This window comes from Sceloporus occidentalis, unplaced genomic scaffold (assembly GCF_023333645.1).
Source record: "Sceloporus occidentalis isolate IW3139 unplaced genomic scaffold, rSceOcc1.0.p SCAF_109, whole genome shotgun sequence".
NCBI lineage: Eukaryota > Metazoa > Chordata > Lepidosauria > Squamata > Phrynosomatidae > Sceloporus > Sceloporus occidentalis.
This window is the reverse complement of record NW_028317089.1, coordinates 2,544,448-2,571,631: the sequence shown is the minus strand read 5'-3', so window position 1 is coordinate 2,571,631 and position 27,184 is coordinate 2,544,448. Positions and strand designations below refer to the sequence as shown.

The window sequence follows — 27,184 nt, the reverse complement described above, 5'->3', positions numbered from 1 at the left end:
ATGTCCACGCGAACCCCGCTGCCCACGGTCAACGAACGGGACACGGAAAACGTAAGTGGATTAGGCGCAGCATCCTCGGCTTGTTGGGTGGACAGCTAGACACAGGGCCCTGGGAATAAACAACGGTCGTGGGGCAGGAACAGTCTACTGGTTACCATGGTGACTGCTCAATTTATAGGTTTTGCCCCAGAGTAGCTGTTTATGAATATGGCCCATCGTTGGCTTCCTGGCATGTAATGGTTAAAAGCGGCTGATTGTGTGTGCTGAGCTTATGTATTGGAGCGATGGCATCACGCGGCCCTATCTTACCTTCCGAGTAGATCTTGGGGGTTTATTCACTAAACCGGGAGTTGTGGACCCAGCTCTTTTCACAATCCACTCTGAAGGGCCAAAGCTTCCAAGTTTCTGAAGAAAGAACGCCCCTGCTGACCCCGTATAAATTAATCTCACGGGATTGAGGAAATCTCACTGATTTAGCTATACATTATGCAGGGCCAGACAAGCACTTCCTGCGGGAGAAGCTTGCTAGATATGGACTGTCATAATGTATGGCATATGTAGTAGGACCTCTTTCCTACTCTCTCTCTCTTTAGTGAATAACCCCCGTTAGCTGATCCTGTTTATATTCCAGGCGGCCCGTGGTGCTGCCCAGTCACGCTGAGTGGACGGTTTCATTGATCCGTTACTCCGCGTGGTTACCGTAGAAGGTCAGGGTTGGGTCTGAGATACCGGCCGCCAGGAGTTTAGACATAAAGTATCGGCTGGTCGGGAAAAGCTGAGGCTCGTCGTCAAGGTGGGAGACGCAGAGTGGGGTATTTCTGAGCGCTTTAGGTGCAGGAGTCGCCCCGCAGCACGCCGTCATCCTGCTTTCCCCGACGCGCTTAACTTTCTTTTACAGAACCGGACCCGACGCGGTCTGAACACCAAATAATACGAGGAGTTTGTACTTTCTTTGGAATCCTCGCTGTTGTCTTTTATGTAAATATCGGGAAACGTTCCCGGGAAAGTCTCTAAGTAAGAAATCTTCTTCGTTTGTTTTCTTATTTTAATTCGTTATACCCAGGAGAGCGAAAATCCTTATTTCTCATCCAAAATCCTTAAAAGATGTCAGGCTTTCCGCGTCCTTCTCCCCCGGCTCTGTACATTAGTTGAGTCGCCGTAGGCTGGATTGATTGCGGAAGGAAGCCGAGGCGCTCCGGGGCTTTTGTTCCACGCTGCGGTACTTTCAGGCTTTCCAACGGACCTTTTGGCCGCGTTTCTTTTTTTCTCTATAAATGCCGGCTTTCTCACTTTCCTGGAAGCTCTCTGGCATTGAGCTTAAAGGCTTTATCCCTTTTGTAATAGATGCGCGCAGTAACTTTGTTCTGGCGATCATGCTTACTGGCTGTGGTTAAAGTTGATGGATGACCGGTCGGAGCTCTGTCGAACGCAGCGGCAAGAGTTAAAAACTTGTCAAAGCGGGAGGCGTTTTTACCCCGGGTGACCCTTTGTGACGGCGATACGGGCCGGTGTGCCATATGCTCCCGTGATCCAGCTGTGGTCTGTCTCATGTCCCGCCGGTCCAATCCCTGTAAGAAGAGCCATGTGATGTCCCGATCCTCGTTGTGGAATCATTTTTGTTTTATTTTTTTTATCCTTTTCTATGTAATATTTGATGCGTCTGGCATCCTTTTCCGTTTTTAGTGTCGGGTTTCGGTCTGCGATCCCCGGTTCCTCCGTCTCCGGTACCAGGTACCGGATTTGGGGTTGCGGAGTGAGTCGCGTGTCTGTTGAGCCGAGGCTCAGGAAATGCGTCAGTACTTTATGGTGAGAGCTTTGCGGATGACGACGTCGGTTATGCATCCCCCGGGGTGAAGCAGACCCCGGCTTAATGCCCCCTGCTTTGTTCCGAGCCGCGTTCTTCCGACGAACAGACAGCAGTTGTAGGAATATCTAAAACATATGTAGAGATTTACCATTAAGCTTCAATTTGATGCTTTTTCAATCTTGTTATATATTTTTCTATTTCTTTATATTTTGGAAGTCTCTGGTACTCAACCCTTTTTTGCACAGGCAGGATAATAATTTTGGCCGCTTTCCTTTTTTTTTTTGCCGTGCGCTCCGGATCTTCACACGTATGTAAAAGTGAAGTCATCCCCCGTCTGTTTACGTCTACCCCGGGCGGGCGATAAGCATGGTGTGCGCAGCAATCGGGACGAATTGACACAAGATAAGAGTCCGTGGAAACAAAAAAAAAAAAAAAGTCATTCCAGGCATAAGTCATTATTTGCTTTGTGTGATAAACAAAAGGGCCGCTCGTGTCCGTTTTCAGCGGCTGATTGGCCGGAGGTGTTAAGGATCCGGATTGTGATGCGGAAAGAACAAAACTCAAGAAATCCAAATGTTAAGGGGGAAAAAAACTGCCCTTCGACGTTATTTATCTAGAAAGTCTTCTTGCCCCAAAATCCCTTAGAAGCATTATGTCTCTGGTGTTTGGCTCGGTGTAAAATACAACAGTTGGCAGGGAAGTTGGCAGCTATTACGATGCGTATCAGTGACATCACTTTTTTGTGGCTCTTCATAGAGGACCGGTTCCCTTTTTTTTTTTTTTTTGTTGAGAGCATATGTTACATGTGACGACGCGGTATAGACCAATCAGAGCAGAAGAACCAATGTGAATGAATGCTGTGTCGGGTACACGTTACACGGAGTCGTAAAGCTATTACAACGTAAACGGCCGTAGGATCAGTGATTAGCGAAGGCTTATAGAGAGAGTTAATATTCTCTCTATAGCTGCCGCTAAGGAAAGGAGGCGTCACGGACCCGTTCCCGTTTTAACGCCGATGATGTCATGATATCTTTGATGTCATGATATCCGTGTGTTGCCGCTTCAGATATTCCTCGTTTACTCGCTGAAATCTCTTGTAGACTTTACTAATCCTTAATTGGACAGGCGAATAACGCGTCGTTAACATATTATGTTTTTATTGGCATTTTTCCTTACATATAAAGTATGCGCTGTCCTCATTCTTTTCCCTTCCATTCATTCGCTCGCGGACTTTCTTTGGCCGTTTCATCGCGCACGTCTTTTAACGCCAGTGCGGCTTATGATTCGGGACGCGTAGGTCACGTGACCCGGTTTCCCGCCGGTTAATATGGCGCTCGCGGCCGCGCGGATATCCGGCGTCTGGATGAAGCCCCCGGGGCTGCTGGACGCCTCCAAATGTCTGTATTAAGAGGAACATCACCTCGTTGATAGGGTCGCCCAGGAACTAGTAAGGGTTTTGGATCTAATTAAATAATTAATCAACATTGGCGTCTCTACGATGATCTGAAGCTCTACTCTTCCTTGTCCTTTGCCGTTAGAAATTGTTTCCTTTTTAATATATATTTTTTAGTTTGTTTTTCCTATGACCTGATCTTTTCATGCTTTGTATCCCAGAAAACCCACCAGCCGTCCAATTTTTTTTATTTTTTTTTATAAATCCTTGTTGAACTCTGAAATAAAGTTTAATTTTGCCTTGGTGTTGCAGCATACGTCTCACGGAGATGGGCGGCAAGAGGTCCCTTCCCGGTCGGGCCGCTCCGGGGCGCGCTGTAGGAACTCCATAGCCTCCTGTGCCGACGAGCAGCCGCACATCGGGAATTACAGACTCCTTAAAACCATCGGCAAAGGAAACTTCGCCAAAGTGAAGCTGGCCCGTCACATCCTCACCGGCAGAGAGGTAAGCAGCCTGTTACAGTCCCGAGGGGGGCCGATGGCGTGACTGGTGGTCCTTCCGCCGTCTTCTAGCTGTAATTTGCTTTTTATGGTGACAGGATTGCTTTTCTACTCTGGGGACAGTTGGCGTTTTCTGTGGAAATGAACATTAGTGTCCTTTTGGATTAAATTTCCACGCTCCGACACACGGGAAACCATCCCATGTTCTAGGGCAGTAAAATCTAATATCCGTCTAACATTTAGGTAGATAACCCGTATTTGAAAGATTTACGCACTAAATTATTGCTGGTTATAAATGAAAGCAATAATCTTAACTTCTCGGGATCTGTTTGATTAGTCCTCCCCATCCCGAGAACTCTAGTACAGGGAAGCGATTGGATGATGCCAGTCGTGCCTGGTTCTTCCCTGGTGTATACGTTCAGCCTATATATCTGAACGAGTACAGGGACTATCAAATATGCATCGACAGTTCTAGTAAATTAATCCAAGTGTGAAAAAAGTGTGGGGTCAAATTTTGCTAGTGTTTGATAGAAAAGCTCATTTTGTCCATTAACATAACAGGGAATGGATCAGAAATCCAGCGCAGACAGGGTTAATGTTAGAAATTACTATTAGTCTTCATATGTGTACAGAGGCCCTTTATCACTCCCATCGCTCCTGGGTTCCAATGGCCCTTTATCACTCCCATCACTCCCGGGTTCCAATGGCCCTTTATCACTCCTGGGTTCCAATGGCCCTTTATCACTCCCATCACTCCTGGGTTCCGATGGCCCTTTATCACTCCCATCGCTCCTGGGTTCCAATGGCCCTTTATCACTCCCATCACTCCTGGGTTCCGATGGCCCTTTATCACTCCCATCACTCCTGGGTTCCAATAGCCCTTTATCACTCCCATTGCTCCCGTGTTCCAATGGCCCTTTATCACTCCCATCACTCCTGGGTTCCGATGGCCCTTTATCACTCCCATTGCTCCCGTGTTCCAATGGCCCTTTATCACTCCCATCGCTCCCGGGTTCCAATGGCCCTTTATCACTCCCATCACTCCTGGGTTCCGATGGCCCTTTATCACTCCCATCGCTCCTGGGTTCCAATGGCCTTTTATCACTCCCGTGTTCCAATGGCCCTTTATCACTCCCATCACTCCTGGGTTCCAATGGCCCTTTATCACTCCCATCACTCCTGGGTTCCAATGGCCCTTTATCACTCCCATCACTCCTGGGTTCCAATAGCCCTTTATCACTCCCATTGCTCCCGTGTTCCAATGGCCCTTTATCACTCCCATCACTCCTGGGTTCCAATGGCCCTTTATCACTCCCATCACTCCTGGGTTCCAATGGCACGTTGTGTTCGCTGATCCAAGTTTAAAATGCTAGAAAACCCCTTTTTGCGATTGTTAAGCCAGAAATTTCCTTGTTTTCCATGGACAGCTGGGTGACCCCAAACTTTTGCACAGTAGTGTGAACAGACTCCGATGAATGTATTCGGTTAGGTGACCTGTGCAGATACGCGGCTGCCGTGCCTTTTCTCTTGATATTACTGTAGAAGCTGAATCAGACCCCCCCCGTGACGCGCCGGTGATCGCGGTGACGTGTTAACGGGGAATGTTTCTGTGTACGCCGCTGTTTGTTTCCGCGTCTCGTTACATTCCCAGGAAAGCCCAAGCCGTTCTCTCTGTTTACCCCGTTGTGTTTGTAGCGGCTCGTTGACCGGAGTCCGAGCCGATGCGTAAAAGGCCGCCGCGTGTTTATCTTCTGTTTCTTTTTATTTCAGGTGGCAATAAAAATCATTGATAAAACACAATTAAATCCAACCAGCCTGCAAAAGGTAAGAGACGGGCCTCGTGATTCGCTAATATGTTCCGTTGCCTTACTTGCTGCCATATGTATTAAAATAAAGGCCATAATTTCGCTTGCTTCGTACTCTGTGGTTTGGCAGATTCCGTAACTCCTATTGCCAGTGAGGCATTTCCCTGATAATTAACCGACTTGCATGAATCACAGAATTTTGGGGTTTTTTTCCCCCTCCCCGCTATGTATGATTTGTGCAGAATTAGACCAAACCTATATTCTCTCGGCCTTAGACGGCATCAGATCTTGTTTTATTCTACCCTTCGTGGGTTTATTGGCACAAAAGTGCGCGCTCAGCAAGCCCTTTCAGTAGCGGTAATCTCTCCAATGCTGTGTTTAGTGGAATGGTGGAACAGCAGCTTTAAAGAGCGAGCAGTAACCGGTTGGAGGGGCTGTAGGATGCCCCTCGCCGGTCGCCGGATGGGAAAGGGGAGGCTCGGGGACTTTACGCAGCGCTCGCTGTCCTCGGCGCCCTGTTGAAAGGCAGCAGCTTTTTCCTCTTTCCTTTTCTCCTTCAATCATATTAACGACGGCTGCGAAGAGTCTGCGGGAACGGGAGGGGGATGGGACAGGAATGCCGCCGAGACAAAAGTCCTCTTCATGCGCTAGACGCTCCGCTCTTTCTCTCCACATTCCAGAGCTTGCTATTGTATGTGTGCGTTTGTCCGTCTCCGTAGCTCCCGCACAGGCTGCGGCGCTGTACAGCAGACACACTAGTTGGCGATCGCCGATTGGAATAAAGGGGGGGCGCGGGGGCTTCACGTTTTTGTGAATGGAGAATCCCACATGGAAAATGTCGAGGTCAAAGGCAGCCGTTCTTAACATTCCTTCTGCGGATATCTGAATGAAAAAGAAAACAAAGAAGCTCAGGCTAGGAAGCTGTGAACCCTTCGGTCATGTGGGCATTAATAACTAAATAAAGCTGAATGTTTGCCACGCGTTACAAGCACACGTTACACTTACATGCTTACTGATCGTTAATGCGTTTAAAATGATCTGAATCCTCGTGCGTTTCGTCCCTTATTGAGTCCGGTTGCACCCCAAGAATTCTCTGCGACTTGCAGACGGGGACCCCGGGGATCTTGTACAGCGCTGCGGTGTATGATGGCGCTATACAGAGCAATTAATAATAATCTGGCGGGTTCCCTGTTGCTCGGCTGCTTTCTGCGGAGCTTTGGGGGGGTGGGCGGCAGCGCATGGTGAGGATTGCGTGAGTCGCGGCTCCTCTTTCATTGAAGGTCCGGCCGCCCTGCGACTTGTTACCGGAAGCTTCTGTTAATGAATGCTGCAGCTTTCTGCGCGGTCAGCATTGCCCCGGGTTAGGTTCGTGCAGCCGGGGGGGGGGGCGTTAGAGTAACCCGTGGGGTGTAATTTTCCGCACGCGGTTACAATGCGGAGATAACGCGCGTCGGCTGCTTTATCCTAACAATAGGATGCTTGTTTGTTTTGTTTTATTAGAGGTGTTGTTGTTCCCTTTTGTTTCGTCTTTTCAGCCGTAGTGTTGATAAATACTTTCTTTTTGGGTTTCGCCACAATAAATATTTGTATTAAATCCGGCCATTGTTTTTTTTGTGTTTTTGTTTATTTAATGGAAGATCAAATCGGTCGTTTTGGGTCATTTCCTTTGTTTGTTTTTTTTCTTCTGTTTTGGGCCGTATAGACCCCGGCTCCGTCTGTTTCTCCAGTAAGGCTCTAGAATGATCTTCCCCTAATGTGTCGGATCTTCTTATTCCGTGTTCTGTATTCCGGATCGCAGGGCTTTCTTGGTGACAGATGCTCGGAATCGCCGCTATAACCTCCGACTGACCGCTGGAGCGCGACTCCATGTCCCGACGATCAGCAATGATCAGCATGGGAACCGCAATCCCCGGCAGATGCCGTGCCAAAGGTTAACCCTTACCACCCTCAGTCTGTGTGCGACAATCGCGTTGTGTCCAGGCTGCCGCTGCTCAATAGGCTGGTATTGTGTATCTTGTGCAGGGGGGTTACGCGGGGGCAGTAGGGTGCGGGAGGGGGGGTTACACGGGGGCAGTAGGGGGCCCGGTGTAGTTTATAAGCCCATAGTTTCCCCCACCAGGTCTTTGTGGAATCGTTATTTTCTTTGTTTCCCCCGGAACCCAATTACTCAAACCTTCCGGATTTCCACTAATGTAGCTACTTCCCTTTAACGCTTTCCTTGCCAGTCTGCAGGTGGGTTGCGTTTACATGCCGTGGGTAGCATTTAGGCGATATTGGTTTTGCGTGGTACGGAAGAGACATGGCGTACGAGGGGTATGGCGTGGGCGAAGCAGATGATTTCCCGGGCCCGGTCGCGCATGCAGACACTGGGGCTTTGTTTGTCAATGGATTGAAGAGCATGCCGGGATTACCAGGGATTTTCCTCCCCGGTTTGTTTTCCCAGGTCCTTTTGTCACCGTTCAGTATGATGTCTGATTGCCGTCGCTTTATAAACTGGGCAGTGCTGTTCGTTTCTTTGTATAATATAGCGCTTCATGCGCGGAGGAGGAATATAAGGACTGGCTGTCCCTTTTCTCCGTGTTATTAGGCGATCGTGGGCATTATATCCCCCCCTGTGTTTGGGACCCCTTTTGCAGAAATCTCCCACCGGCCTTTGAAGGTCTCGCCTGTGAGCTTTAGGTGGTTTTCACAACCTGCCGTCTGATTACTGAGCTGGAAGCCGTCTCGTCTAGGTTTGTGGTCCGAGGTCTCCCATTTCTGGGCGTCTTGTGGAAGAAGCCATCGTCCGGTTTCGCCATCTTCCCCTTCGTGGCGTTTCTCGCTCGGTGTGATCATCTGGCACCCTTGGGTTCTTCCCGACGCCTCCGTGTCCGCTTGTATAAATCTGTAGTGAGTATAACCGGTTCTTGTGGGCTGCCCGCCCGCGGCTGGTGTTACGGTGTCTTAGATGTAGATGCTGACAGTCGGCCCGTCTTCTCTTCCCCTCTTCCTCGCGATGGCTTTATGCTTATCCCAGCCTCCTCGAACGGCTCCGTTGAGTTTCTGCAGTTACCTCCGAGTGGCCGAGTCCTGATTGCGGTGTTGTTTTCCTGTTTTGGCTGCGGCGGTTTCCCTAAAGTCTCTTCACGTTGACCGCTCGGCTCGGCATCATCGTTTAAATCCATCTCCGGTAAGACGCCTCCTTCTCCGGCCTCGGCAGACATCTGTGATTTTCAGGCGTGAAGGGAAAGGCAGATCCGCCGTCGCGGGTAGCTGGATCCGGTCGGTTCCTGTGATATGGATTGGCGCTGTCACACCTCCGCGCTATGATGTCATACCTAACTGAGTAGTGAGATTACGTGGACTGTCCATCAAAGCAAATATTTGGCTACAAATCTAGCGTTTCACGGCGCGTTGCTGTTCACCGCAACATATTGTGTTTTTCTTTAATGGTTTAGTGTCCTGGACTCAATATGTATTCATCAAACCAGTAGGGGGTCAAGTGGTTACCTGACACAGAAACTTTGCTGCTGCAGCTGCCCTCCTATATGGTTTGGCCACTGTCTGGCAGGTAGAAGCAACCAATCAGTGGCAGGAAAGAGCTTGTATTGAATTCTATGGGCAAAACCCGGCACTGGAGCTGACCGGCGGCAGATACCGTATTTGCTCGATTATAAGACGAGGTTTTTTTCAAAGCAAATGCTCTGAAAAATACCCCTCGTCTTATAATCGGGGCCGTCTTATAATCAGACCTCAAATAGGTCTGACTATGAGACGACTAAGATCCAGATCCCCGCAGCTGCTGGGGACCTGGATCCTCCTGTCTCCCCACCCCCGCCCCACTTACCGGTACTTATGAGTCCCCGGTGTGTAGCTGGGGCAGCGTGTAGATGTCTACGCAATTTGCGTAGACAACTTCCACTGCAGCCGGAAGGAGGTGTGGCTAGCAGCGGGGATTGTCTGCGTCCATCGCGCAGACCTTCCCTGGCTGTCAGAGATCAGAGTTCACCGCACCGGTGCCGGAGGCAGAGTGGCACATAGGGGGTCAAAAGGCATATTATAGGGCACAGTGGCATATAGGGTTAAAAGGCATATCATGGGGCACAGTGGCATATAGGGTTAAAAGGCATATCATGGGGCACAGTGGCATATAGGGTTAAAAGGCATATCATGGGGCACAGTGGCATATAGGGGGTATAAGGCATTTCTGGGGCAGATTTCTGGGGGACAGGTTGGAAAAGAGAAGGAAATAAAACCAAAATATTTTTCTCAATCATAGCTTTTATTAAAAAAAAAATAGTTTAGATGAATTAACATTTACTGGCAAAACTTTTTTCCTATAGGGTCGTCTTATATTCAGGCTTTTTCTTTTTTTTTTTCCTAAATTAATATTCAGATTTGGGGGGTCGTCTTATAATCGAGCAAATACGGTATATCGCGTGCAGGGCATTTAGTAGGGGCAAATTCATATTGAGGGGTTCTGCAGAATAACCACCCACCCACCAAAACATTGTAAAGATAGCACACAGTGTTATATATATATATATATATATATATGTGTGTGTGTGTGTCATCGCGTTGCATGCTTTTTTGTATTTAGGTTACTGAGCCCGTTTCTGGCGGCACCGGCGCGTTGCGTTTCCTGTGCTTTTATTTCTCTGCTTCCCGGTGCTTCCCGTCGGCGATCCGTTTCCACGCCGCGCGGCTGGAGCAGGAAGCGAGGAGTCACCGGCGTCCGTTCAACGCTTCAATCCGCTGCCGGCTGATGACCGTCTTATTACTTCATTCCAATCTTACGTCATAACCCGCTCCTCGGCTTCGTAACACAAACTCAATGAGTGCATTGTGCTCACGCCTGTCCCTTCTGTTGGCGATGACCTTTCTCTTTTTTTTTTTTTTTTTTTTTTTTCAGGTCACTTTTAAAAGCAGCCATTTTTTTTCTGCAAATGTATTTGTTTATTTTTTTATTCTTTTAGTCCTCCCCCCAACTTCACTGCTTAAAAAAGTCACATTTTCTTCTTTTTGAGGTGATCTGGATGGATTCGACATGCTCAAATATTTATCTTTATCTAAATCTTTGTAGACCAGGGTTATGTTACATTGCATACCTGTACACGTTATATACTGTGTGTGTGTATATATGTATGTGTGTGTGTGTGTGTGTGTGTATATATTACACACTTTTTTAATCAGTTTAATTTTCTCCGTCTTAAGACTTTCAAAGCGTGTTTTGTACACGTGTACTAAAAAAAGTGCGAACGCCGCATGCAGCTGATGCTCCGTATCCTTCTTCTCTGTTATATCGCACGCGACTTGCGTAATATATATGCGCTGTGATATATGCTTAACAATGTAATTACTGCTGCGTATACTCACATACACCCTGTCTGTCTTTTTTTTCAGCTTTTCAGGGAAGTAAGAATAATGAAGATTTTAAATCATCCAAATATAGGTAAGCGTTTACAAAAAATCTTTTCCAGGTGGAAATCTAGTGAAAAGTCTGGGTGTGAAGCAGGTGACCCAGCGGTTGCTTTGCGTGGCGCCGCGTCATATTCCGCATCGCTCCTCGGTTCTTTATCCCCGCGCCCGGCATCGATAGCCGGCACACTGCAGCTGTGTTTATCGAGTAAATCTCTTTGGTTTACGTCGCCTTTTGAGAATTGGCCGCGGGCGCCGGCGGGTCCCCGACTCCCTGTTCTTTATATTACCGGTGAACGCTGAGGCTTTGGACTCGGAGCCGCTAACGTTTTTCTGTTACGTTTGTGCGGAACCGTTTGAACTCGTGTTAGAATCTCACAGATGTTTGACTTCTTCTTCCCTGCAGTTAAATTATTCGAAGTTATCGAGACAGAAAAAACCCTCTACTTGATCATGGAGTATGCGAGCGGAGGTAAGGGATTCTCGCGGCTTCCGTGGTTAGAACGCGATGCTTTCCTCCGTCTCCGGTTATCACGTTGGGTTTATTGATGAGGCCGGCAGGTCGGTTGTAAAGTAATCCCGTACCCAGATGAACCGGGAAGAGCAGAGAACCCTCGTCAGACTGCCGATGGTCTCAATTAACGTGCTTATCCGTGTGTTCCGCTCGAACGTTGGTTGGTTGGCTGCTGTTGGGGGTAGATGCTGTCGTAGGTGTTTTGGGGGCTTGGGGTAATTCACAGCGCAGCACATGCTATTGCCAAGGGCTGCAGCGTTTGGGGGGTCTTGCTATTGCCCCATAAAGCGGGATAGGATGAAGGGTACAGCAGTTTTAGGATGAAACGCCCGTCCTCCTAAAGGGTGACATTTAAACCTCGAGCTTTGACTGCTTGCCTGTGATTTATCTGCGTCCAAAATGCTTTTGGGCCGATTCCACGTCATTAGGGTTATTTTTGCATCCTTTTGGATAATCTGTCCTAGTCATAGTAATGGAGTCCTAATCCGACCTTGCAGGGGTGACCTTTTGAGGGACGTCCTAGTGCCCTAAAGCCCCGTTCTATATACCCGTCCACAAGAGCCGAGTAGCCCAAACCCCTCTTCTGCCCGGAAAATAAAGATGTTAAACCCGATCCTCCCAGCATGTAAAGTCCGGAAAAACCAGGAGTACAACTCCCATCATACAGCGAGTCTCATGCTCTTAAACTGGCAGCCCTGCCAAACCGTCCCGTACGTTTCTAACCCGCTATGATTTTGTTTGTGTTTTAGCAAAATTCTTTCACTTATTTTCTCATTAGCCCTGAGAGAGTTGTTAACATGCGAAGAATTCTTCTCCGAGGCCTCTAAACCGGGGAAGCTGTGTACGCGGCCGTGTACTTGCGTGGCACAGGCGTGCGGCCCGTCCAGCGGGTCTTGTAATAGGAAACCGATGGCTAAAATCAGGCCGTGCCCCCCCCCCCCCATAAGCCCTTATTGAAATATAATTTAGAAACTGTATTCAGGTGGACTGTTCCTTTTTAATTGTCCGAACAATTTGCAACCGTTTAGACGTTCAGGCACCTTTTTTTTTGTCATTTTGTGCCCCGTCTGATTTGTGCCCCGTTCTGTTTTCCAGGTGAAGTGTTTGATTATTTAGTTGCACATGGAAGAATGAAGGAAAAGGAAGCGAGAGCCAAGTTCCGGCAGGTCCGTGCGATGGAAGGCGTTTTTTGTTTAAATGCACATCTCGGCGTTTAATGTAAAGAAATGATTTACCCGTCCGGAGCCTCTCCCGATAATCCCGCTCTCCGCTTCTTCCCTTCTGTTTTTCCAGATAGTGTCTGCAGTGCAGTATTGCCATCAAAAGCATATTGTTCACAGGGATCTGAAGGTAACCCTTTCTTCTTTTTAATATATACACGGTCCTAGTCGTACGACGCTCTTGTCTTTGCGTATGCTCAGTTTTAGGAGAAATAGGAAGGAATGAACAAAAAAACAATGCATTTTAATACAGGGTTGACTTCTGTAGAGCAGCTTGCTTTAAAAAGACATCTTCTGTCTTAAGTTTGGTTATTAAAAGTTTCTTCTGGATTCGCTCCAATCTCACTCACACACTCACTCACACACTCACTCACACTCACACTCTATCACCAATGGCCACATCGTATCCCTTGCGCCAGTCCTTATATACTGTAACACAGAGACGTCCCGTTCTCCGGACGGGGGTGGTAATGAAGATGGGACGTGATGCCCAAAGACTCCTAGAAACCCATGCTGTGTTTGGTTGTCATGGTAACGGGCCCTGTTTGCACCATCCTTGGAAAGACTTTATGCCTCTTCTCGTTTCAGGCAGAAAATCTCCTTTTGGACGCGGATATGAACATTAAAATTGCAGACTTTGGGTTTAGCAACGAGTTCACCGTCGGCAACAAGCTGGACACGTTCTGCGGGAGCCCGCCGTACGCCGCTCCGGAGCTCTTCCAAGGGAAGAAATACGACGGGCCGGAGGTGGACGTGTGGAGCTTGGGGGTGATACTTTACACTCTGGTCAGCGGATCCCTACCCTTCGACGGACAAAACCTAAAGGTGTGTTCAGGGTTTCCGACGCTGCCGGCCAGCCGACGTTTACGTTATATAGCCCCCTTCTCCTAAGACCCCATATGTGAGGACGTTCCCTTCCGTTACTTACAGCGCTTATACTTGAATGTAAACTGTTAAAGTAGCTGTATGGGTGGAAGGAAGGGTCCCTCGTGTTTCCGAAACCAGGTTGCTGGCTGAGATTTCGGGAGTCTCCTGGGGCGTGATGGGTAAGCTGTGGAGCCGAAACCATTTTAATGAATTCAGCCCTTCTGGACACTTTCTTGGGAAATTGCCTAAGATTCCTCCCGCCGGTGTAGACGTCTATAGAATGCCAGCTAGCCGTTTCAGATTCTCTCCTAAGCGATGCATAGGATGGTAGAGCGTGAGAGGAGCTAAAGATGACCTGGAAGAGCGAGGGCTTCGATGCTTCGCTTCCTAAAGGCGTCTTCGTGCCTTATTGTAAATTGCTGTTTGCGGAAAGTAGAAAGACCTTAGACGTTCTGTTTTGAAAGTATATTAAGATCGTTGATGTGCCTTTTATGTGTGTGTTGAATGTAATAACGCTCGCGGGGTGCTAGGCTTTCAGCTTGCTGGACGGCGACGCTGTGTTGTTTCCCGGGAAACCATTAAATATTAAAATGTATTCATTTTAGATGCGAGGTTGTGGCAGAATGGAGTGCAAAACCTTATATTTAGTAAACGTGGCTTTTTTTATTAGTGTTTGTGCTTCAGGTCCACTTTTGCTCTGTAGAGAAACGTGCGCACATTGAAAAACCCTATCCGCCTCGTTAACACCATCCGTGGGCGATATTCCCTGTTATTTCCACGACCCTGCTGGGCTACCGTCCATGCTCTCTCCCGACCGCTCTCTTGTTGCCACTTACATCCAACGCTCGGGGTGCCAACATCAAGCACTCCGCTCAGTGCCTAAAAGGAGCCTCCGACGAGGCCTTACTTGGCCACCTAATCGTCAAGCTATCTTTTCAGATCCCAGAACTCCAAACTATAATTCGTATGATATATTGTACGCACGCCCTAGGGTGACTCGGGAGGCTGATCTCCCTGCCGAAGAGCGTGCTTGGCTGTTTGTGTCTTTTAAAATATAATTTCCTGAGGTTTAGTGAGCGCACGGTTAATGGTTAAAGCCGGTGTACCGTCCGCCGCTACCAAGAGCTAACTCCTCGCGATCTTTCCTCTTCTAGGAGTTAAGGGAACGAGTGTTACGGGGGAAGTACAGAATTCCCTTCTACATGTCAACAGACTGTGAAAACCTTCTCAAGCGCTTCCTGGTGCTAAATCCAACCAAACGAGGCACCCTCGAGGTACGTTCCCGCGGTCAGAGCGCCGCCGGATGTATGGAACCAAAGGGCTTTTAATCTATTCTGCGTAGTTAAGAATGCAACAATAACATCTGTTGACATATATATAATATACATACATACATACATATACACACATATTTTTGGGGTTCTTTTGTACATTCTTTTGGGGGGTTGTGGGGTTTTTTTGGGGGGGGGGTGTTCCTTTATTTAGGGTTATGGAGTTTTGGGTTTTTCTTCCCCATTCTCCTTATTTCATGCAGTTCATTGGTAACAGTTTTGACGCAGACTGAGCCCCAGACGCCCCAAGGACATGGCAAACGTCTTCTACATGCAATTCAAGCCCTTTCACGAGGCTTTCCTTCTCCCCTGCAATGATTTATATTATATAACAGATGTGCATATTAAGGAGTTATCATTTTTATATTCTTTATTTTAAGCAAATAATGAAGGACAGATGGATCAACGCAGGCCACGAAGAGGAAGAACTGAAGCCGTTTGTGGAGCCTGAACTCGACATTTCAGATCAGAAACGAATAGGTAATAAAGGCGCCATTTAATCGGCATATCGGTGACTCCATCACTGCTTGTGCCAGTTCCCCAACGCTATAGAGTGCGATTAAAGCCCTGGCGTAATGCTTTCCTCCGATCTGTCTTCTGTTTAAATATAGCGCTAGCGGTTTGGGTCTATGTTCTTCCCTGTATGGGGGCTTTCTCAGTGTCTTCTGCAATCTGAGGACATCTAACGCCCCGCTGAGTGTCTTATGCCTGCAATCTCAATTTCTATAATGCCGACTTTGATCAATTTAGTTAAATTTATTTGTCTAGTTTAATATAGGTTGTTTGGGTTTAATGTCCTTGGTGTCACGGGAGCCGCCGCGGCACTTACCTCGCGTGCTCGCGGCAGCTCCCTCCGTCCTGCCGCTGGCGCCGTGCGGTCACGTCGGGGTCGCGGCTCCGCTCCCGCCGCGACCGATGTCGGCTGGGCGTCACGCGCGCCGCCGCGGCGCACACGCCAGGGGCTCCCGGCGGCGCGCCCGTCAATGCCGCCGACGCCGTGAGGTCGCGGCTTCACCGCCGCCGCAACCGGGACGCCGGCAGGGAAGTCCTGCCTCCACGGCCTCACTCGGGCTTGCGCCTGCCTCGCCAGGGACGAGCAGGCGCGTCACCACCTTCCCCCACCGGGATCGCGGATCGGACCACTGCCGCGATGACGTCACGCCGCGCACGGCACGCCGCGGCCTCATTGTGAGTAGACGGTTTCCTATTTAAAGGCCATTTGTTTTATCTGCTTTACCCGTTCAAAGTTTATTGCTTTTTGGGGTGTGCTGTTCTTTATATTACCTTGCCTTGTGTACAGACCCTTGCCTGCTCTTTGACTTCGATTCTGATCTGCCTGCCTCGACCTCGGACCTGTTATACCGTGTTGCCTCTTATCTGCCTGCCTCGACCTCGGATACGTTTTTGACCTCGCTGTTTGCCATTGCACTTTTGACCGGACTACGCTACGTCCATATATCTGCATAGTGGATCCTCCCCCTGCTACCTGACCCCGTGACACTTGGTCCCTTTTGTATCGGTATATTTAAATATACTTTTACTATCTGCGTGAACTGAATTTCCTTACGATTAATGTTAAATTAATTTTTTGTTTTTGGAAAGCCGTCTTCATATATTATATATATATATATATATATATATAATATACTATATACTGTGCCGAGAGGCTTACCGTAAGAAGCAGAGTTGTAGTGTTCTGCACGCAGGTATATTTAGTATTTTTTTTGCAGACATAATGGTGGGAATGGGATATTCAAGGGAAGAAATTCAAGAATCCCTGAGCAAAATGAAATACGATGAAATCACGGCTACCTATTTGTTGCTTGGAAGGAAGTCCTCGGAGGTAAGAATAAATTCTTCGATTATGTGAATCCTGCGGCGGGGTTGATACTGCCGAAATAAAGTGCTCTTCTCCTTGATAGCGTAACTCCTTGTGCCCTGTAGACCATCTAGTTGATCGTTCTATTACCTCCTATACCGTAAGAGCCATTTATTGCACATGCGTAGCAGGTTGAAACAGACCGAGCAGATAAAAGGGTCTGTCCAGATTAAGGAGCCGGGGTACCATCTTAAATTAATTGTTGACAGCAAAGGTTGTAAACATTTAGAATGCACCCTACAAAGAGAAGACTATTTGTAATGCGGAGGCAGCTGGGTTCCGTTTTTTGGATTGGTGTCGTTTTTTTCCCATCCTTACCGACCGGGTACTGTATGTATTTCCCCCCCCCCCCGTAGCTGGACGCCAGCGACTCGAGTTCCAGTAGTAATTTGTCGTTGGCCAAAGTCAGACCGAGCAGCGACCTGAACAACAGCACCGGTCAGTCCCCGCATCATAAAGTGCAAAGGAGCATCTCCTCCAGCCAGAAGCAGAGACGGTACAGTGACCACGGTGAGTGCGCCCGTCTTACCGGCTTCCGGTGATCAGTTTGTGATTTGTCTGTGAAATCCCCGTCCACTGGAAGTATTCTTGTTGGATTTTGCGTACTGGTGGCCAAAAATAATCTTCAGGTAGCAAGCTGTCCAAAGACGTGCAGGTTCTGAGCCCCAGGTGAGGCGCTCCTGTTCTATCCACAAGGATCTTTATGGGGGGGGGGGGTTTAATTTGGTTTGAATTATAATGAATTCAGTGTACCTGCCGAGTAACGGGCAGGGGGCGTAATGTACACTTGCATTTTGGTGTCAAAAACATTTGTTTTACATCACACTTGTGTACAGGGTCATTTATGTATGCATGCCCTTAATGCACCTTCTGTGATTTCCCAACTCATTGCACTTGCAGACATTATGTTGGAAAGGAAGAAAAGTTAAGAAGCTTAATGTAGAGTTTTCATTTTTACCAAATCCTATAGTTTTTATATGTATTCAGACGGCCTTTGTAAGGGTAGAGAGGCTTTAGGACACAATATTGCTAAGACCATGCTGGCTCTGCCACGCATCACACCTGCCACGCATCACACCTGCCACGCATCACACCTGCCACGCATCACACCTGCCACGCATCACACCTGCCACGCATCACACCTGCCACGCATCACAAGCTGTAGGTAGTTTGAATGTAGTTGTTAAAGCAGTGACAGCGTTAGTTCCCATTAACTGGACTTTCAGTGGCCCAAAGTCTATCGTTTTGATGTATGTATATGTGTGTGTATATATGGATGTTTTATTTTTTTTCAAGCTGGTCCCGCTATTCCCCCCGCCACTTCTTACCCGAAACGGAGCCAGACAAGTACAACGGATAACGATCTGAAAGAAGACGGTGTGCAGTCGCGGAAGTCCAGCGGCAGCGCGGTCGCAGGGAGAGGGGTGACCCCTCCAAGCCCTATGCTTGGGAACGCTAACAATCCCAATAAAGCAGACATCCCTGATCGAAAGAAGAGTGCCGTCGTCTCCACTGTAAGTAACTAACAGGGGAAGGTACAATATTACTAAAATATATGTATCTGAACTACTTCTGCTGCAAACTACCAATGAACTGCAGGATGAGCCAAGCAATCCCATGCTCAGATCCTGGTACCGAGAACCTAGCGGATCCTCCCGATAGCTTTAATGGTATACGTTCTACGTCAGGGGTTCTCAAACTGCGGCCCTCCAGCTGCTGCAGGACTACATCTCCCATACTCCTCAGCCAGCCCCTTAGCTGAAGGAGCATTATGGGAGATGTAGTCCTGCAGCAGCTGGAGGGCCGCAGTTTGAGAACCCCTGTTCTACGTGGTCTCCCACAGCTGTGTCGTCATGATCTCCTCTGAGTGTTGGTGGATCTATCGGCGAGTCCTTTTTATTATTATTTTTAATTAAAGTCTTTTTTTGTTCTTTTCTTCGGGACTAGCTGAAGCAATGCCGTGCCCGCCGAAGTCTTGTAACTTGACCTCACCTTCCAGACTCTGCTAAAGAAACAATTTGTATTAAGGAGTCGACATAATTAGACGGGATTATATTCTTTTGATGCCAAAAAATGCCTTAATCTTTTTGGTAAACAAAAAAAAAAAACAAGTTAAGGGCCAAAAGCCCTTTTAAGTATTGCTTATGCGCATGTTCTACTGGATCCCTGCGTGGTTGTATAAATGGGCACGGTACTGAAAGGGTTAACAAACTCTCGCTCTCCTAAATTTGAACAAATGACCTCATTAAGCCTTTTTATTTCTATATAGAGCAATTCTACGTCTAGTGGAATGACCCGTCGAAACACCTATGTTTGCAGCGAGCGAGCCCCGACCGACCGACACTCCGTCATTCAAAACGGCAAAGAGAACAGGTAGGGAACGTTGCGCGCATGCGGCGTCCCATACGTGTCTGTGAATACAGCCGCGTGCGGCTCATCCGGGTTCTCGTAGAGAAGAGCTGTTTGAAAGCAAGGATGGCGGGGAGGAATCGGTCACAGACAGCTTCCAATGTAAGGGGTTATAAGTATTCAGCGTACCCGTTATTTATAAAACCAGGGCCTGCGGTTACGGGTTTATCCCAAAATGGCGGATCTGCAGCTCTGCTCATCGTCCTTTCATGCCGTGTATGAGGTCACTCGGCCCTCTGAAAGTGTTTTCACTTCAAATGCGCCTTTTTGTGTCCATCTTGTGCTTTTTTTTTCATGAAGAAGCCGTTACAGCAGGACTTGGCTCCAGCTGCTTCCTCCCTCTGGTGGTCCTTTTTTTTGTCCATCGTATTGAAGCAGCGCTTTCACCTGGCCCCTGACCGGACGTACCGTGACATAACGTGGCATTCCTCCCGGCCCGTGGCCGTTGGTAGCGATTGCACCCGGAAGGCGCCCGACTCGTTTCCCCCGTTTTGTAGAGTCCAAGTGCACCGCTGCGCCGAAGCCAACCTTGCCATAATGACTACCGACATTGCGTAGCGATGCCGGAGCGGCCACTCGGGGCTCTCTGCGGACCTCTTACTACCCAAAAAGAAAGCCTGAACACGCCACCGAGGGGGAGACTTTCTGCTTAAACCTGCATTTATTTTTAATCATGCCCGCAGGCGCTAAGCGCTGCTACTGCTGTACTGCAGCTTACATATGCGTAAGAATTCAGCCAGCAGTCCGCCGGCGAGATGTTTGCATGGCTTTATTAATTCATGGAGGCCATTGGGAGCAGAGTAAGCGCATGGGCTGCTTCTAGGCGATGTCATCGCTGCTTTACAATCGTTTGCGTCATTTTTTTTCTTCTCAATTTTGTGTAATCTGTTGCATTTTTGCTGACTCTCATAACTTGCGCCGTGTCATTGGTCCATTATACTGTTCTGTCTGCCCAAACCTACCCCCCCCCCCCCACCCCCTTCCACCCCGTCCCACCACAGCCTGACGGAATTTTCGCGTACGCAACTAGTCCTGCCTCGGTTTGCGCCATATCCTCCATCTTTGCTCGGCTGCGGCATCCGAAGTCGATGTCCATGTCGGCCTCCAGGCACTCCGAGATGTTACCGCCGATAGCCAGCGAAGCAGATGACGTCGGCTCTGCGTAAGAAACTACGTGGAACTAACGCGTCCCCCCGTGCCCTCCAGTGTTGTGCCGTCCCCGGGTGTAATACAAGCTCACCGATGTGTTGCACGCCGGGTCCATCTTGTCTCCTTTTACTTCTTCATGAAGCCCCCTCCCAAATATAAACCTTAAGTGAGCTGCTGGTTTTTGTTGTTTTTTTTTTTTGGCTCAGAAGTCTGAATATAATGTTTTTTTCCTTTAACGTTGGTTAAAAGTTGCCGTTGGTCTCTGATCCTTCATCGTGTCCGTAACGATCCCTGTACGTGACGAGTATCCCGGTGTTACATTCACATTCATGTGCGTTCCTTTCAAGCTGTTCTTTAAATGTATATAAAATGTTAATCGTTAAAGGGGAACTCCGTTACATTTTTTTTTATTACCCTGTGAAATTAAAACTTTTTCAAAAATTAAGCTTTTTTTTTTTTTTCTTCAAAAAGTTGTCCTTTTTACATAATGTTTTCAGGCGAATCAGCCATTTGTTTGAGTTCTCGCTCTTCGCTCTGTTATCTGAGCCCCGATCTCCTAGACCCCCCCCCGGCAATAGAATAGCTCAGTCTTAATCACCCAGTCTGACACTGACTAATGGCGGGATGGACTTCATTAGCATCGCCATAAAGCATCAGCTCCGTGTGGTGTTTGCGCCGGAAAGTCACATAAAAAAAAATCACACGACCGACAACAATGGCGGCCTCTCGCTAAAGAAAGTCGTAAATACAGCTTTATTTTACATTATTTTAATATATTTTTTGGCAGGACTTCCCCTTTAATATGGTTTGACACTTAATACAAGGATATTTCATATATATTTGCTTAGATTTCTATATTTAAATATAATATGCTAAATTCAAAAAAAAAAAATTGGTCTTTAATTACAGATATTGGGCCCCCTTAACACCAAGTAAATGGTAATGAAAATGTAAAAAGTAATTAAAATAATTCTGTTTTCATCACCTTGCAGCACGATGCCCGATCAGAGGACTTCGGTCTCCTCGACTCACAGCATAACCAGCAGCACCACGCCGGACCGCATGCGCTTCCCGAGGGGGACCGCCAGCCGAAGCACTTTCCACGGCCAGCTCCGAGAGCGACGCACCGCCACGTACAACGGCCCACCCGCCTCCCCCAGTCTATCCCACGAAGCCACCCCACTGTCACAGACTCGAAGTAGAGGCTCCACAAACCTATTTAGTAAACTAACGTCCAAACTGACCAGAAGGTAAGTTTCAATGCTTCGGGATTGTTCCGCCATCACACTCTGGGTGCCATCACTACCAAAAAGACGACGACAAAAAACACACACAATCGCAGAAACTCGCGTCGCAAAGATAGCGTTCTCGTGTTCTTTGTACCTCTGTTAATGTGCCATATCTCTAATGTTTTGTTTAAACCTTTTTCTTTTTTGAAAATGTTCTATTTTGTAGGCCCTCTTAGATATTCCAAAATCTAAACGGCAGGCGAGTTTACGCTCTAGAGAATGTATTCTCCAGTAAAGTTCTACAAACACAAAATTCTTAACCAATATCTTCAGTTTTGTATTTCTTTTTATTTTTTTTCAGTTTCTGGAGCACTATTTTATTATTGTTAGAGTAGGGGGTGTTATGTTTGAGTCCCGCACCTGTTTTCACCGAGTTACATATAGATAGAGCACGTGGAATTTTATAGGCAACTGGGTAAGGAAGTACATGTTAACGCCACGTAAATGCTTAAAATCCATGTTCTCTGTATAAATAATATATAAGTCGAGCGCTTAACCGGCAGTAAGTACTCTTGGCATATCTCTCTGTACCCCTGTGCACTGCTTAATGCAGCCCGTCACTTTTTATCTTTCTTTGTCTGTGTTTAGCCTCACGATTTGATTATCATGCGTGTTTTGTGAGGTTCATCCGTGACCTTGAAAGCAGGGCTCCCACCGCTTTTTGTTACATATTTTTAATAATTTTAGCCACCTGTATGCCTTCTGGATCCGCTATCTTGGCCTAAATACGCCGTCTCTTTCTAATGCTGCCTTGTAGTAGACAATAGAATGACTCGGTCTTAACACTCTAACAAAAGTCTAGCAGAACGGACTTCATTAGCATCGCCATAAAGCATCAGCTCAGTGTGGTGTTTGAGCCGCGAAAGTCACTCAACATATCACGCGGCTGACAGCAATGGCGGCTCCAGGTCTGCGAATAAAGGGGGTTCATTGGAGCCAAATAGGGGTTATTGGTGCCCATTAATATAATTTTTTTGAAACCCCTAGGCAACTTATCCCGTTATAACCATTGGAACGTAGACGGACGTGTATCTTCCTCCCTACGGAGGTCGTATGGGTTCAGTAGTCACAGGGGGGCAGGAGATGACTCCATTGTGTCTGTCATGTGATTGCGCATGTTACTGCTTGTTAAGTGTTTTTCCTTCGGTTCAGGCTCATTAGAAAAACATATAGAGAAGAGCATAAGTCTCAGATTTTAACACGATAGAGGGGGGGTGCGAAGTGTCCTGGCGTGGGGGGAACTTGAGTACCCCCGTTTGGTGGAATCCGTCCATCCCGCCTCAACGAATGTCCAATCCAGCCTAATGGGTTAACGCCCCCAACTCTTCGCCGCCGCTGGGAGCGGGGGGCCGCGGGATACGACGTGGTCGGAGCGCTCGCCGGCGTTCCCTTCAATGCCTTTTGTACGTCTCGATAACATGGAACCTACCTCCAGAGCTTACAGGGACGCAAATGTTCAAAAATACGTTTATGCCATAAAATGAGGGAAAATCCTAAAATAAAATAAAAATCTCACGGTAGCCCGATCGGCCGTTGAGTTTCTTGGTGGAGCCTCGGTATAAACGGACAGTTAGACATCCAAAATTTAAGGGAAAAAGAACTTATTTCTGTCCATTAGCGTCCCTGTAAGAAACCACAACACAAATGTCGTCCCCTTGAATCGTTTTACTCCGGGGTTAGAGAAACGGCCCGACCGTGGCCGAAACCGTTCCTCCGGCGCCGTGTATTAACCCCTAAAACACTTTCAAGTCCTCGTCGGGGCCGCAGCAAAGCTTCATACGTGTGAATCTTGGAAGTCTGAATGAGTTGTTACTCTGATGCTGCTCCATCACGCACTCTCTTTACCTTTAGTATTAGTTGAGGTTTTTTAATGTAGACATTTAATGCATTTCTGCTGTAAATTGTATTGAATTTTTCGCCGTCAGCCTGTTAATAGATTATTCATTGCAATTACACGAGTGTTTTGTACCCGATCTGTCTATGCCTCAGGACCAAATCTCCTAGTTCTGTAATAAACGCTGCTCACGGCTCTTTCATCACCGAGATGTCGAGGATCTGGCAGGCCCCAGACCTTTTCACGTGGAGAAAAAATAAAAAAATAAATGTTTTGTAAATTCTGAACTACCAGCTTCTGTAACAACAACGTCTAACTAATAAACTCTTCCGAAAAAGAAAACTGTGTGAAATAGTGTCATAGAACGTTATTAATCTGTAGTATATTCTTAAACACGGACTATATATCCAATTCTATTCCATATTTAGGTTTTACGTCTTAAAGTAGACTATCGAAAATATGTAATTGCACAAATTGCATGTTTTGGGGTTTTTTGGTTTGTTTTTTTTTGTTTTAATACATAGGAACGGAATGCTTCTTTAGGTCACTTGGCTTCTTTCTTTTATTATTCTTTAATCCAAAAAATATGGCTATAAAAGACATAAAAGACAGAATTTAACACGGATACACATTTTAAAATGTCGGGTTTTTTTTGTTTTTGTTTTTTTTTCTGCCTGAATTTATTATGCATTTTGGATTGATCATATTCAGTAAAACTTATTTTACCCTCTAAACGCCAGCGACTTGTTCAAACTAACGCTCGCTGAACACGCAAGCGGCTGAAACAGAGGCTGACGTTGGCATAAACCGGTCGGTCGCTCAATTTGCTTTTTTTGTGTGTTTTGTTTTTTTTTTATTGCAATTTTATTTGTGTTTATGTTTATTGCATGCCGGTTACGCTTATTAGTGCTGGTCGTATGAAATGAGTCTAGTGATTACTTTTTAAATACCCGGAACAAGACACCTTTTTACGTTAAATTATAATAAAAATAATAATTAAAAAAAGAAAACCAAACACTGAAAAATGTCAATTTTGTTTTTTTTAGAAACATGTCATTCAGATTTATAAAAAGGTAGGATTAAAAATGCATCTACATTTTATATTTTTCTCTTAAACTTTTGTCTTTCTGGTTCTGATTTTTTTTTCTCAATACTAAACTTTCTGCTTAAAACTAAATATTTTGGTGATGAAGCAAAAAACGATATTCACATTTTTTTTTCTTTGAAGAATTATTTTTTCCTTTTTTTAATGCTTGGCATGCCCTGTGCACCGCGCAACCATAAGTCATACACATAAAACTTCATTTTTCAGTTTTACTAATCTACACTTGGCATGTTTATGGCTGAGGGGTTTGGGATGGTTAATTTTAATGATTTTAAGTCAATTTCCTGGATTTTTTGTGGGTTTTTTAATTTTTTTTTATTTTTTTTTGCAGTTGTGAAATAACAAAAAAAAAATAAAACTTGCTTCCAATTTATATTTTTAGTAAATATAAGAATTTAAGCTTCCTTCGGCACTATTGCTGCGAATAAAATCAGCTTTTAGAACACAATGACATACAAGCGATAACACAACTTAACACAATGTTGAGACCCCCAATCATTAGAACATTAAGCAGTCGTGCATACAGCCTCCCCCGTGCACCGTTAATATATTAATTTCACTTTACAGCTCCATTAAATACTTTTTATAGCTTTTTGAACTCATTTATATTAAGAAAATAATGAAATAAATAATAATTTTAAGTCTTTAATGTTCCCCGTCTGAATAAGTTCCATAATTAAAAAAAAAAAAAACAAAAAAAAAACAGGTCCGTCTCAGCCAACCAGGAACTATAGAAATTCATATAAAACACACAGCCAGGTGTCCACGGCGTCTAAAACGTCACTTATTACAACTTCTTTTTAGTTAAATTAATTTTAAAAGGCGTGTATTCCGGGGAAAGTCACCAATTCAGGTTACGGTTTCTAAATTTCGAATACGGGTGAAATAACACATTTTTTTAATGCTTTCCCTTGAAATCCGCAGAATTTATTGGCGACGTTGATTTGTGATAACTTTTTTTCTTTTTTCCCCCTCCCGTCTCGTTGATCCAGCGAGCTACTAACTCCGTGTGTCCCAATTAACGATCTTCTGGTGTACTGCATGGCAGCTCTAACGCACTTTTACAACTGTTTTTCCTGTGTTTTTATTAAATTTATATTGAATCCCCCCCCCCCCCGTATTAATAAACTGGATATTTCTCAGCAGGTACCTTTTTTTTGGCCAACTTACCCCTAGTTTAAAAAGCCTCACCGCTTGGCCAGAACTCTGCGGATTCTCTGTTCGGCCATGTTGCTTTCCCGTTGGCTTCCGTGAGACTTCTGTAGGCTCGATTTTGGGGCAAAATTAGGTTTTGTGACGTGTTAGAATAAGCTTTATTTAATAGAGCGCCTGCGAGCGGACCCCGCTTCTGCCAACATACGCTGACCGTGCCATGCCGGAGTAGAATGTGTCCTAAGCCACCTTCTTCTGCCCGCTCGCTAACAATCACCGCTTTCGTGTCCAGCAGACGGCCGGCCGGCTCGCTCTCTCGCTCTCGGTGTCTGTTGTCTGATGAATGATATTAACCCCGTTGCCTTCATGCAGTAGATGTACATTAGTGTAAGATCTCTCTTCTCTCTTCCGCTTGCCTTTTACTCTCAATGAGGCTACCGAGCGAATCTGAACGAAACGGGCGATATGAGGGCTCAAGGTGAGGGCGGTTTATTTCTTTTTAACCGTAAAACGCACACAATCGCTGTCTAAGTGTCCTCGTGGCTCGTTTTATACGCATGCTGTAAATGTGATCTCTAGAATGTCTTTCGAATTATGATGATTCCATGAACATTGTATCGATGCCAGCATGCAGTTATTTTCTTCTTTCTCCTCAATGCCAGCATGCAGTTTTTCTTCCATTGCTTCCCATGTTTTCCTCCATTCTTCATTGTATAGCATGCAGAACCACTGTATATATGTACTTGATTATATCCACTATTAGTGTTATTGAGACAATGGACTACGTGTAAGAAGTCCTGTTGGGTTGTAGTAACTTTGGAGGTGGCTTTATGTTAAAACTTCATACTTTTGTCTTCAATGACAGAAAAAAGCTCTTTAGAGGTAAGCTAACCGAGCATCTTTTTTCTATTTAATTTTTTTTTTTTTTTTTTTTTTTTTTATCAGTCAGCCCCCTACAGACGCAAGGAGTCCATGTTCCTTTATCATAGATGGGAACAGGGCTGTGATGCCATAAAAAAAAACCTTTTTAGACCCATTATGGGCTCTAACGTCATAGCAACTATTTTAAATAAGCGATGTTGGTTGGCAGTGGCGTTACTGGGAATAGGAGTCATTTTAAATGGTGATTTAAGGAAGAAAAGCTGAAATCTCTGATCGCAACAGTCGTTTCTTTTTTCTTCTTCTAGTCGAAACGTGTCGGGGGACCAGAAAGACGAAAACAAGGAGTCGAAGCCGCGGTCTCTGCGTTTCACCTGGAGCATGAAGACGACCAGCTCCATGGACCCCGCCGACATGATGCGCGAGATCCGCAAGGTTCTGGATGCCAACAACTGCGACTACGAGCAGAGGGAGCGCTTCTTACTGTTCTGCGTCCACGGGGACGGCCACGCCGAGAACCTCGTGCAGTGGGAGATGGAGGTGTGCAAGCTGCCGAGGCTCTCTCTGAACGGCGTTCGCTTCAAGCGAATCTCTGGGACATCCATAGCCTTCAAAAACATTGCTTCCAAAATTGCCAATGAGTTAAAGCTCTAA

General features: G+C 46.4%; 1 protein-coding gene across 10 annotated transcripts; it reads left to right on the top strand.

Moving 5' to 3' along the window:
* On the top strand, positions 1-27,184 carry LOC149283202 (MAP/microtubule affinity-regulating kinase 3). 10 transcript variants are annotated; one of them, XM_089497861.1, is made up of 19 exons: positions 1-87; positions 705-707; positions 3,513-3,704; positions 5,471-5,524; positions 10,888-10,936; positions 11,309-11,374; positions 12,512-12,582; positions 12,710-12,766; positions 13,225-13,461; positions 14,658-14,777; positions 15,215-15,314; positions 16,565-16,677; positions 17,070-17,223; positions 18,010-18,227; positions 18,983-19,086; positions 21,264-21,521; positions 24,441-24,467; positions 26,085-26,129; positions 26,839-27,184. In XM_089497861.1, the coding sequence occupies exons 1-19, from the start codon at positions 1-3 to the stop codon at positions 27,182-27,184; spliced, it is 2,301 nt and encodes a 766-aa protein (XP_089353987.1). The 10 variants fall into 10 exon arrangements, with proteins under 10 accessions (XP_089353987.1, XP_089353988.1, XP_089353992.1 ...); XM_089497862.1 differs by lacking the exon at positions 705-707 and having other exon boundaries at positions 1-51; XM_089497866.1 differs by lacking the exons at positions 705-707; positions 24,441-24,467 and adding an exon at position 16,871 and having other exon boundaries at positions 1-51; positions 17,119-17,223.

Coding starts and splice junctions, on each gene's coding strand:
- LOC149283202 (XM_089497861.1), top strand. CDS start 1: ATGTCCACGCGAACCCCGCTGCCCACGGTCAACGAACGGGACACGGAA. Junction 5,525..10,887: donor ATCCAACCAGCCTGCAAAAG/GTAAGAGACGGG, acceptor CTTTTTTTTCAG/CTTTTCAGGGAAGTAAGAAT. Junction 12,767..13,224: donor TTGTTCACAGGGATCTGAAG/GTAACCCTTTCT, acceptor TTCTCGTTTCAG/GCAGAAAATCTCCTTTTGGA.